We start from the raw sequence: 11,922 nt of genomic DNA, 5'->3' as shown, positions 1-11,922 counted from the left end.
TTGTTTGAGTGTAAATACAATTTGAAGATTCCTTCTGGTAAAAAGTTTTGTATTGTTACTTTACCTAATGAGGGTTGAAAAGTGTTGGCTTAGGGTGTGTATCTCATGGAGCTTCAAAAGCGTTAGCTTAGTGGACTTTTGAGCACCGCCCATTGCTTTCTTAGTCCATCTCTATCACTCATAAGCTGCCAAGGCCCGTCTAGCTACTGCCTATATGCCCAAGTAAGAAAAGAGAACAGCTAGTCATCTAAGGCTAGCCTTAGGAGAATTGAAGTCTTTTTTAATAGCCTGGAATTTCTTATCCTAGTGGATCTCTCAGTAGGATTCAAACAAGATGGAGTTATAACAATTTGCCAAAGAGAATAATGAATAGATGTTATAAGACTCCCAAGAAATTCTTCAATTTCTTTCAAAAGGAGATGTGAAATGGTACTAAAGTAGCAAAATAGCAAAGAATAGAACAACTTATTTATTGGTAGAAATAAAAGTGATTTTTAGATAAGCACATTTACAGTGTGTTTAATAGTGATTATGAGAAGTGTTTTTAGTTTTTCTAATCCTTGAAAATATTCATTTTTCAAGTATTATGAATATTATAAACACTTTTCAGAATTACTGTCAAACACACTCTTAGTTTTCAAAGGAAACACCGAAATTGTCTTGAAGTTATGCTTTTTGATTACTTTTTTAATAACATACTCAATTTTTAGGACAAAAATATTTGTTACTTTCTCAAAAAAATAAAAAAAATAAAAATCAAAAGCTAGCAGTTTACAAAGGGGAGTCAGCAAATATTGTTAGCTGTTAAAATAGAGATGCCCATTTCACAAAAGAAAAGGAGAGACTGAGAGGGAGAACCCGAGAGAGTGTTGGCATAATTGAAATTTGTATTAACTTTTATTGGCATTGTAAATTGTGAATATCCTTACAAATGCAGTCTACCAGTAGCCAATCAAACTAAAACAAGTGGGAATGATTTACCCTTAATTAGGGAATGTAATACATGGGATTTGGAAGCTTGAAGGACCGTAGAGACATTTCAGAACCTAATAGGTCGCTCCATTGGTCTCCAGAGTTCCCCACAATTCTATACCCCTCCTTCACCATTTCACTCCTCTTCTCTGACTTATATACTGTCGCCTGTTTTCCATGGTCATTGGACCCCCTGCATGGTATGAAAGCAACATTTAATCTCAACACACTGATCTAACAGGATATCATAGTGAAATTTCATTCAGAAATCTCAATGCCCTTGGTCATAATTTAGGTAACATGTGAAAAGGAATAGGAGAAGTGGAAACCAACATGAAGAGACGTCGCAAAAATGAACTTTTATGATGAATGATTGAGTTATTTTTCCTTTCCTTCTTTTTTCTTTTCTTTTCCTACTTTTCTGATATTCACTCCTAACAACCTTTGATGATCATGTTGCAGACAATCTCATTGATGTGGGCCTCAAGACAAGAAGCATTAATCAAGATCACATACAAAGCTAAATGCAATAATGAGATTTATCCTATTCATGAGAAACCATACATCTTTCAGAAAATCAAACCACAATTATCTTTTGACAATCCATACAATACAAAAGCATACTTATCTAAGTTATAAATGATGTTACGCGTATGCACATGCATCAGAAGGTTGCCATTGCAGGCTGTCCAATCAAAAGTAACATCTAGAATAGAACCACTAATGGTGTATATTGACATACTATCTCAGACAAATGACACTGGAGCTATGAACCAAGCTACCAGCATGGTAGCTTGGCTTCCATGATATATTAATGCTAGCAAACTGGGTCCAACAAACAGTAAATAAATCAGATTCCAATGCCATTGATTCAAATGCTTCTTATCTGCATATATGGACACACACATATAAAGGGGGATTTGATCCCATTCCAAAGGATCGCACAAGATTTTGCAGTTACCACTAGGCTACATAGTTCTATCTACTTTTGCCCCCTAAAATGAATTCCTAGATCTTGACCCCTCACCCCAACCAAATCAATTTTCTGGCTCTGCTGCTGTCTCCAGCCAATGGTTGACGTGGCCAGGAGTCACATCATAATCTGAATAACTGTAAAAGGAAGAACATATTTATGTGCATGGGAACATGGGGCATATATGCTCACTTATTTGTCTGTATTTATCATCTTTTGGTGAATATGCACACTAATAATCTGAAAATATCGAGACTGAAATATTTTTTATCTCTAATTTGATTTGTTGGCAGCTAAAATATTTCAGATCTGTATCAGTCCCTACTGGAAGGGCCTACATGCAAGGCATAAAAGAATGGCAACTTGACAAGAATAGGATAATTTCTTACCAGCAATGTTTTCTGAAACTTCTTTGAAGAAAAAAATTGTTGTCAGAATTTGATAAATGGCAAGGTTTCACATGTTTTTCCTAATGCTTTCTATCCATGTTGACCTTACCCAGCCAATTTTATGCATTTTACATCTTAATTGCTATGTATCAGAGATACTGTGATGATACCTGGATGCATATGTGTACTAATATAAGCCCTGATTAACATAGAACAATAAGCCAGGGTATGCCTCAAATGACTGAAATCAAGAGGAGAGAACAACTTAAAGCATAAGGCTATATTTGGTTGGTTGGATATAGTATAAGATAAAATAAGAAAGGGAATATTGTATATGTTTGATTGATGATAGGATAAGATAAGTTATACCATCCTATGTTTAACCAAACATAGGATAGGATTAATGGTGGGATATATCCACGTTTTTCATATTCCTTCTATATAGGATATGTTAATCCCAACCTAAGATATGGGATATACATATCCCATGTATCATAAATTATTCTTTTTATCATTTTTTTTTATTACTTTTGCAAAATAAAAATTTTGTATTATAAAATTTAATTTGTGTTTAAAAAGAAAAACTTTAAAAAATATTTATAAAATATATGGTAAAATAATATTAATATATATACATACATACATATATATATATATATATATTAAATACTATAATATAAAAAAAATTATTTATAAAGTTTAAACATTTTTATTATGAATATTGTTAAACATAAGAGAAATTTCACATTTTTTTTAAATAAAAAATATTATAATGCAATATAATTTTTTATTTTAAACATTGAAAAATAGTTTATATTCTATTTTATTTTTTTATTCATGCTATAAACTAAATATTAGCAATACATAACATATCTCATTAGATATATTACCTTAGGATATCATATCCCATTAGATAGGAAATACATATCCTGTATTTCCTAGGATATGTATTTCCTATCTAATGGGATATGATATCCTTGATATATGTATCTTATCCTATCCTATACTGTCAATTAAACATAGAATAAGACTATGTTTGGTTAGTTAGATATAGTATGAGATAAGATAAGAGAGGGGATAACATATCCTATCCCATCACTTATCCTATCTAATATTCAACCAAACATGAAATAGGATAAGCTATTCTCATTTTTATATCCCTTATACATAGGATATGTTAATCTTAAACTAAGACATATGGTATATATATCCCATGTATTATAAATTTATTTATTTTTTAAAATTTTTTGTTTTTTTATATTACTTATTTTTCAAAATAAAATTTTCTATAATAAAATTAAATTTGTGATTAAAAAATATTTTAAAATAATATCAATATATGTATTGTATATAAAATATTTTTATATATTGAATAATATAATATACAAATTTTTTATTTATAAATTTTAAGTATTTTTATCATGAATATTGTTAAACATAAGATCATTTTCGTTTTTTTTTTAAATAGAAAATATTGGAATGAAATATATTTTTTAGTTTAAATATTAAAAAATAATATATATTCCATTTCATTTTTTATTCATTTTATAAATTAAATATAAGTATAAAATAACATATTGCATTGGATATGTTACCTTAGGTTATTATTATAATATCCTAGGATATATATATCCTATCATATCATATCTCGTCAACCAAACATAGAGGTAATAACATATTCAATCCCATGGTTGGTGATGAAATAAGATAAGTTATTTTGCCGCTTATTCTATCCTATATTCAATCAAATATAAGATAACATAAGTGATGAGATATAATATCCATATATTTTTTTTTATATCCATTTTACATAGAATATATTAATCCTAAGATAAGATGTAGGATATACATATCCATGTATCATAAATTTATCTATTTTTAATTTTTATCATATTACTTATTTTGAAAAATAAATTTCTTTTATTATAAAATTATATTTGTGGTTAGAAAAGAACTAAAAAATATTTATAAAATATATTGTAAAATAATATTAATATATGTATTATTTAATATATATATATATATATATATATATATATATATATATATATATATAAATTATTTTATTTTTATATATTGAATAACATAACATTAAAAAATTATTTATAAAGTTTAAATATATTAATCATGAATATTGTCACATGTAACAAAAATTTTATATATATATATTTTTTTTAAATGGAAAATATTAGAATGCAATATAATCCTTATTTTAAACAATAAAAATAATATATATTCTATTTTATTTTTTATTCCTTTTACAAATTAGATATAAAAAAAACATAACACATCTCATTGGATATGTTATCTTAAGATATATATTTTTTTTTTATAGGTATATGTTATCTTAGGATATTATGTCCATTGTTATCACATCTAATTAGAAATCATATCTTACAATATGCATTTCTTATCTAATGGGATATGATATCGTAGGATATACATATCCTATCATATCCTACCCCACCAACCAAACATAACCTAAAAATTGAGTTGAGTTTGTCAAACTAATTACAAGCCCAACTTCAACTAAGCTTCAATTTTTTCCATGGCAAAGTTTGAAGCATAGACCCTAAATAGACTATCACACCTGGGTCTCAACAGAAGGCTACACATATTGACAACCACAGAATTTATATTCTTCAGAGATATAGCATGTGGTTGCATTTTGTTTATTCCTTATTGAGTTCTATGTTCTACACCTAGAATTTGATCAAATTTAGTTATCAAAACCTTAAATGGTGGTAAATTTTAATTAATACATTTGAGTTGGTTTAAATGCTAGCTTATTAGTTAGTTTTCTTGACCATAACATAACTAATAATTTAATGTGAATGCATTAGAAACCATACATACATTCACCAAGGAATGGGCAAAAGAAAATTATTAAAGCATTTGCATACAGAAAAATTAAAAAGAAAAAAGACAAAAGACAAAAGACAAAACCAGTGTCTTGAATAAAGGCTACTATGTTCTTAATTGTGTACGATGATGCAGACTCAAATCTAATTGTTGCATGCAATGAATATATCAATGATAGCACTGTATTCAAGACAAAACCAGTGTCTTGAATAAAGGCTACTATGGATAAAAATGCTAGGAGACAATAACAAGTCCCAAGTTGCACTTTATTGTTCAAAATCCCTTTAAAGTTTCTCCCTCCAGTTTTCACACCATTCTAAGCAAAAATTATTACATTTAGGTTTGATATACTAAACTTTGAGAACCAAAACTATACTTGTACTCCAAATTGATAGAACTGATAAACTAAAATACAACTTGTGAGTTTTTCAAATTCTGTGTTTGAGGTAAATATAACCTTAAAGACAGAGAGGGCTATGAAAAAGCACCAAATGGCCTGCCCTTGAGGCCTAGACAAGTTGTAAAGGGTTGGGGAGAATTTGTGGGAGGTTCTAGGTTCAAGTTCCAATGGGGCAGAAATTTACCTATCCAAAAAAAAGGCGCCAAATGCCTTGTCAAATTTTCTGCCTTTCTGAAGATTAGATAATCATCTATTAGGTGTAATTCACTCTACGTGGTAAAAAAACAAAATTTCTTCTTCAAATGAACCCATCATGATAATGAAAGAAATTTATGTGATTTTTTTAACAAGCAAGTATTTCATTAGAGAGAAAGAGTACATGGTGCAAAACAAAATTTGTGCTTCAAATGCAACATGCAAGATAACCAGAGAAATTTATGTGATTTTTTTTAACATGAAAGGATTTCATTAGCTGGCTGGGAGAGAGAGAGAGAGACTATATATAACACATGCATTGATAAGGCACCCATAAGCAAAACTCCTGATAAATAAGAATAGAGGAAACTTGAAATAAAACATGATTTCCAAGATAAATAGAAAGTCAGAAGGAAAATAGGGCACAAAAGACCAAAAAAACCTGCTTAAGAAGAAAAGAGGAAACTTTTAAGCAAAACATTAGTTCCAAGATAAATAGAAAACCAGAAAGACAGTCCCTCAAGGAAAATGGAAATCTTTTACTTTAGTCATTTAGTGATTTTGTTTCACATAAACTGCCAGGAAAAGGGGAATGAAAGAGAAAAATAATATTATAAGTTTAAACCAATAACATTTTGCTCCGCTCTTTCGCCAACATAACTCACTTCTTTAAACAAGATTAAAGATTTTCAAGATTTAAAACTCCCCACACTTTGCAAAATATATATATTTTCTTCCATCTTTCTATCACAAAGATTGATATCCCTTCCAATTTTTTAGCATTCCATGGCTTCTTAGTTCCAAACATAGCCTTAAAGTAACTATATCATTAAATCCTCATCAATTCTTCTATCACAGATTCACAGATGTACATTAATGACTATCCCTGGCAAATCAAAACTCACTGGGAATTAGAATTCAATTTTTTTTTTTTTTTTTTCATATTTCTTCTGGCTTTCACTATAGGCCATCACAATTACAAAGGATGTTCATCTTGAAAATGATTCAACATATCTATGCCAATTTTTTGGTAATTTTTATACACAAATACAAAAACCTTGTTCTCTTTCCTTATTTGATTGTTTTTGCTCAGCTTCGCTCAGCTAACTTTGTTTGATATCATATCTTGTGTTTATTTGATGTATAATCTGGTGTCATCTGAACTTCAAGGGTTTTTCTATACTTGACTGAATTTAATAATCTCAAAATTACAAATATAATAAATAAAAATCATAATTTCTGTACTTAATATTTTTAAAATTACAAATACAAAAAATAAAAATCATTAAGAATTTCTGTACTTTACTTTATAGTTGAATAAATTGTTTTTTCTTTTTATGATTCTTTCAATAAATTAAAAAGATCATGTCAAATCCAAAATGTCCAGTGAGAGTACTAGGTACAGAAGAGAATGGTTAACAACAGAATTTGCATTACACATTCTAGATCTTTGATATTTGTTAGTGCAAAGGCCATTCCTGATACTAAGGAGGAGACTGTATCGATTAGAGATAGGTTTCCAATTCGAAGTGACAAACTTCATGAAAATAAAAAGAACATTCAAAACAAAAATAAAGGAGAAGGGAAGGTTCAAGCTATATGTCCATAGTTATGTGTGCATTGTACTCACCTCAATATAAGCTTGTCCCAGTTCTGGAATCCTGCATTGATCAAATTCTCAACAGTGACACTCCTTTGGTTTTCACTGCGCCCAGTGAGCAAGAAAGTCTTGAAGCCCAAACTCTGAACCACTTCATAAAGTTTCAAACTAGACCCGATAGCAGGTGCCGTAGCCTTTTCAACCCATTTAGCAAACTCCATTTCATCAAAAACTTCCAAACTACAAAGTCACACAAGAGTTCTCATCAGAAATAAATCATTTTCATTCAAACACCTATCCTATAAAAACCCAATAAGATTGAATATGTATTTTCATTTCTTTTCTGACTTGCTTTGCCTTTCAAAAAACAAAAGGCTCTGAATAGGTCCAATTGCATTAGCCTCAGATTTGTGGAGGCTTTTTCTTCTCAGTACCAAAAAGTTGAAAGACAACAGTTTTAAAGCTAAAATTCCTTTACACTTACTTTTTCTTAGCAACTAAGCAGGTAATTACTGAAGTTCATAGTTCTAAATTTCAACTGTAATATTCCTTTTCTTAGTAACCAACAGGGTCCCTAAACCAGGTATCAATACTATAATCTCCCTTATAATTTCCTAACTTTCATGATCTTTTATCAGCAACAACAAAATGGTCCTTAACTAAGTTTGAAAGTTTGAAACAATCTAAGGTTATGTTTGGATTATGGATTTGGAAGGGATTTGATCCCCCAAATCTAGGTCCATTCTTCAGATGAGAGTCTCATTATTTGATTCAGACTTTGGTTAACTTACAATGGATTCAAGACCCCAAAATTGACATTATTCCAATAAACAAGGATGGGACTTCAGATCCCTAAGTCAGCACAATTCAAACAAGAAAGAATAGGCGTTGTTTCCTAAATCTCTAGTGAAGATATTTGGGTTCCTATTAGATCTCAAAAGGAGTGAAAAATAGGATAGAAAAAAAGAATGCCAAGTTCTTTAGTTTTGTTATAGTAGAAAATATAAAGGAAAATAAAATATAATGAAAATTACTTGTAAAACCCATACATTTTCAAACTCTCAATTCTCTGATTATAAAGTGAAAAAAGTTGGAAAACAAGTAGAGAAACAATTGGTTGAGGTCGAACTTAATTTTTATCTTCCATCGATTTTTCTTCCCTTTCCTTTTTCCTTTTCCTAATCCGTTCACTCGCAGTTTCCAGGATCAAAATGAAGCCTTAAGGATCCTATCTCTACACAGAACTCACGCCTGTCACCAAGCCTGACCTACTGGCATCTCACAGTCGCAGCCATGGCACCAAGGGCATGTCTCCACCTTCCACAAACTTCACTATCCTTCCAGCAAAAGCTCAGCAAATTTCTGGGAAGCCAACCTGCTGAAACAAAAGTAGAAATACACACTATATTTGGAAATTCACAATCCAAATTTAGCCAACGAACTAAACGCTAAACCCATAATTTAAAGAATTTCAAACCCAATTCAGTTCTAAATCCAAAGCCCCAATAGACCCCTTTCTTCTTCCCAACTTTTGTCAACAGCCGAACATGTTACTGACAAAGTTTAAGAAGATCCCTTTTTTACTTATTCACAACCAGACAGATAGGCAAAGAAAAATCATAGCCATTACACTAGATTCGGAAATTTATAATCCAAATTGATCCGAGGAGATAATTGCTAAAACTGTTAATTTGAAGTATTACAGTAACCCAATAAACTCCTTTCTTTCTCTCTACCTAATCTCAACATCCAAAAGACATGTTCCTAACAAAGTTAAAATCCTATATATTTTTTTTCTCGGCAACCAAACAGACTGGCAAAGAAGAATCTTACCCATAACCATGCTCAGCATAATACGGAAGATTCGACAACAACGTTTCGTCCACATCGAACACCCAAACATCGTTCCCATCCTCACTCAATTCCACAGACCTGGCATAAATGGCAGCCTCGTTCGCTACTCGTCCGAGATCGATTTCATAAGCCCTACCCGTCATGTACTCTTTCACATACTCCGCACACGCCACAGGTATCGTCTTCCACGGACCAAGGTTGTTGGCCTCAACTCCAAATCTCCAACTCGTACACTCTAATTGAATTTCCTCACTGGATTCCTGGGGATATTCGAGGATCAGAGGCCTGGGGAGGAGGTGGGAGTTGAATGGTTCGTGGGAAAGTGAGATGGAAAACAGGGCGAAAAGAAGGAAAATTCTAAGGGAATTCATGATGGAAAACGGATTCTGGGAAAGGAAAGTTGGGAGATAATTGGGGTTTTTATAAGGAAGTAAAAGGGGAATCAGATTCCGCGGACAGGTTGGTGGTGTTTCCCTTTTTCAGAGATGATCAGAAAATGGATTACTTGGGATGAACAGCGACTACTTTTTCAGAGAATGATAAGAAAATGGATTACTTGGGAAGATCAGCGAGTACTTTTTCAGAGAATGATAGATGCGTGAGAGTGAAGTAATTAAGTTTTGTAGCTGGCAATCGCGGCAGTGGATGGAGGGAAGGCTCAGTATTGGATAGAAAAGAGGGTTTCTCGGATTGCTCTTTCCACCCCTTCCGCCACCTGCCACCTGCCACCGACCACCGACCACCGACCAACTCATTTGAATATTTGGCTTCTTAACTTTATTATATTATTAGAAAATTTTATTTTTTTAAAAGTGGTAATAATGATTTTTATAAATGTTCTGAATTATGTATATAAATAATTTTAAATGGTACGTATTTTCTTTACCTGATTATTATAATAAGAGGATATCATTAATTTTTCTTATTTCTTATTTTATTAAAAATATAGGCACATATCTTCTCATTTTATTATACTAGTAGAAATCACGTGGGATGTACATACGTAAATGATTGTTGATATATGGAATAATTGAGATAACATCTTAAAAGGTAATTTGTGAGTAAATTTAAATTTATTTATAAATAATTTTATATGGATTAAAATAATATAAAAAATGATGTAACATACTTATAATTTAATTAATAGGTAAATAATAATTATAAATAGATATATGGAATATATTATTGTTTATTATTATAGTAATATATGATATATGAGAATATATTATTTTAATATAAGATGATGTTTTAGATTGATTTAAATTCTTTATATTTTTTATAATTTAGTAATTAAGTGAGATGTGAAACATATCTTTAATGTCATATATTTGAATTTGTTGTTTATCACTATTTGAAATAAATTGTTTAAGCAAATATTTATTATTACATTATATTTGTAGAAAATAAATGGAATATAAAATTACAATAAACATATTTGTGTCATAATTTATATATTTTGTAATCCACCATTGATGTATCCTTTGAAATAATTAATTTAATTGTCTTTTTACAAAAGTTTGGAGGAATTATCATTATGATTATTAACTACTTATTTGTCTTTGCAATAGTTTGGATCATATTCTTTTTTTTTTTTTAAGAAAAGTTACACATATTTAAAAAGGTATTAACTAAAACAGGAAAACATGTTTTAGAAAATATATGAGCAAAATATTTCTATAAGCTAAGGCTACATTACCTTATATTATTTTTTGATTTTTTTTTTTCTTTTTGTTCATCTTTCTCTCAATGTTTAAAAAATTGCATAATTTTCATTAAAGAAATAAGTTTTATTATTATAACTTTAATTTAGAAAATGGTAATATTGTGTAAGTTACATTTTTTTTTATACTGATACCAACATATACTTTATTTTATTAATATAAAATTCTTTTTTTTCATGTTTCTTTTTCCTCAAATGAATGGGTGATAAGATAAGTTTTATTTATAAAATTTCAATTTAATTATTTGGAAATAAACTATATAATATATAGGATATACTTGTTAAGAAAATCAGCATCTCATGGTCTTTTTGATAAGTTTGTTCAATAAGTTCTACTTAAGTGAGAATAATATAAAGATAAATTTATGTGTAATTTTATTGATATTATTATATTATCGATAAAGAGATAGTGCCATAGTCAAATGAGACTCAAAAGATATAGTAATTGTATTATTTATTAAAGTAAAAATATAAAATTAGAGTTATTGTAAATGATATGATGATAAAAATTAATTAGTTTTTTTTAAGTTGAGAGAATAAACTATTGTTTCTTATGTTTTGTCAAAATATTTTTTACCATTATCCATAAAGTTGGCGAATCAACTTTGATGGTAGCGCCCACTTAACTATAGAGTTGTAGCTTCAACTAAGATTAGTTTGGTTAGGTTAGTTATTGTAATAATTCAAATTCAAAACTTTATATTTGAATATTATGTTTAAGATGTTGATTGAAGTATAAATAAATAGAAAGATGATTATAATTTATTATGTTGAACATAGAGGTGATAAATTTGACTTCTCTAATGCCTACATTTAAATGCCAAATATTGAATACAATGCCCAACAAGTAGGACTATCTTGGTATTGCAATAGGAAACTCTTAAGTGTCCATTGTGGGTGAATGTGGGAATGTCGAGAAACAACTTTTTAACAATTCAGTTTTTATATTTATTTTTT

The 11,922-nt window shown here is 29.5% G+C and overlaps 1 protein-coding gene across 1 annotated transcript; it reads right to left on the bottom strand.

Annotated features, from left to right (window-relative positions):
* Positions 1-869: 869 nt before the first annotated feature.
* Positions 870-9,956, bottom strand: LOC117933756 (acid phosphatase 1-like). Its single transcript, XM_034855275.1, has 3 exons — positions 9,225-9,956; positions 7,422-7,631; positions 870-1,165 (listed from the first exon to the last, which is right to left on the bottom strand). The coding sequence occupies exons 1-3, from the start codon at positions 9,614-9,616 to the stop codon at positions 988-990; spliced, it is 780 nt and encodes a 259-aa protein (XP_034711166.1). The 5' UTR covers positions 9,617-9,956; the 3' UTR covers positions 870-987.
* Between the last annotated feature and the right edge of the window lie 1,966 nt (positions 9,957-11,922).

The sequence above is a fragment of the Vitis riparia genome, chromosome 16 (genome assembly GCF_004353265.1).
Source record: "Vitis riparia cultivar Riparia Gloire de Montpellier isolate 1030 chromosome 16, EGFV_Vit.rip_1.0, whole genome shotgun sequence".
Taxonomy (NCBI): Eukaryota; Viridiplantae; Streptophyta; class Magnoliopsida; order Vitales; family Vitaceae; genus Vitis; species Vitis riparia.
This window is presented reverse-complemented; position numbering and strand designations above follow the sequence as displayed.

Bases quoted from the DNA above. Each gene is read 5' to 3' on its own strand.
- LOC117933756 (XM_034855275.1), bottom strand. From the start codon at position 9,616: ATGAATTCCCTTAGAATTTTCCTTCTTTTCGCCCTGTTTTCCATCTCA. The intron at 7,632-9,224 runs GTAAGATTCTTC...GTGACTTTGTAG, and splicing joins TATGCTGAGCATGGTTATGG to TTTGGAAGTTTTTGATGAAA. The intron at 1,166-7,421 runs GTGAGTACAATG...CATACCATGCAG, and splicing joins TGGGACAAGCTTATATTGAG to GGGGTCCAATGACCATGGAA.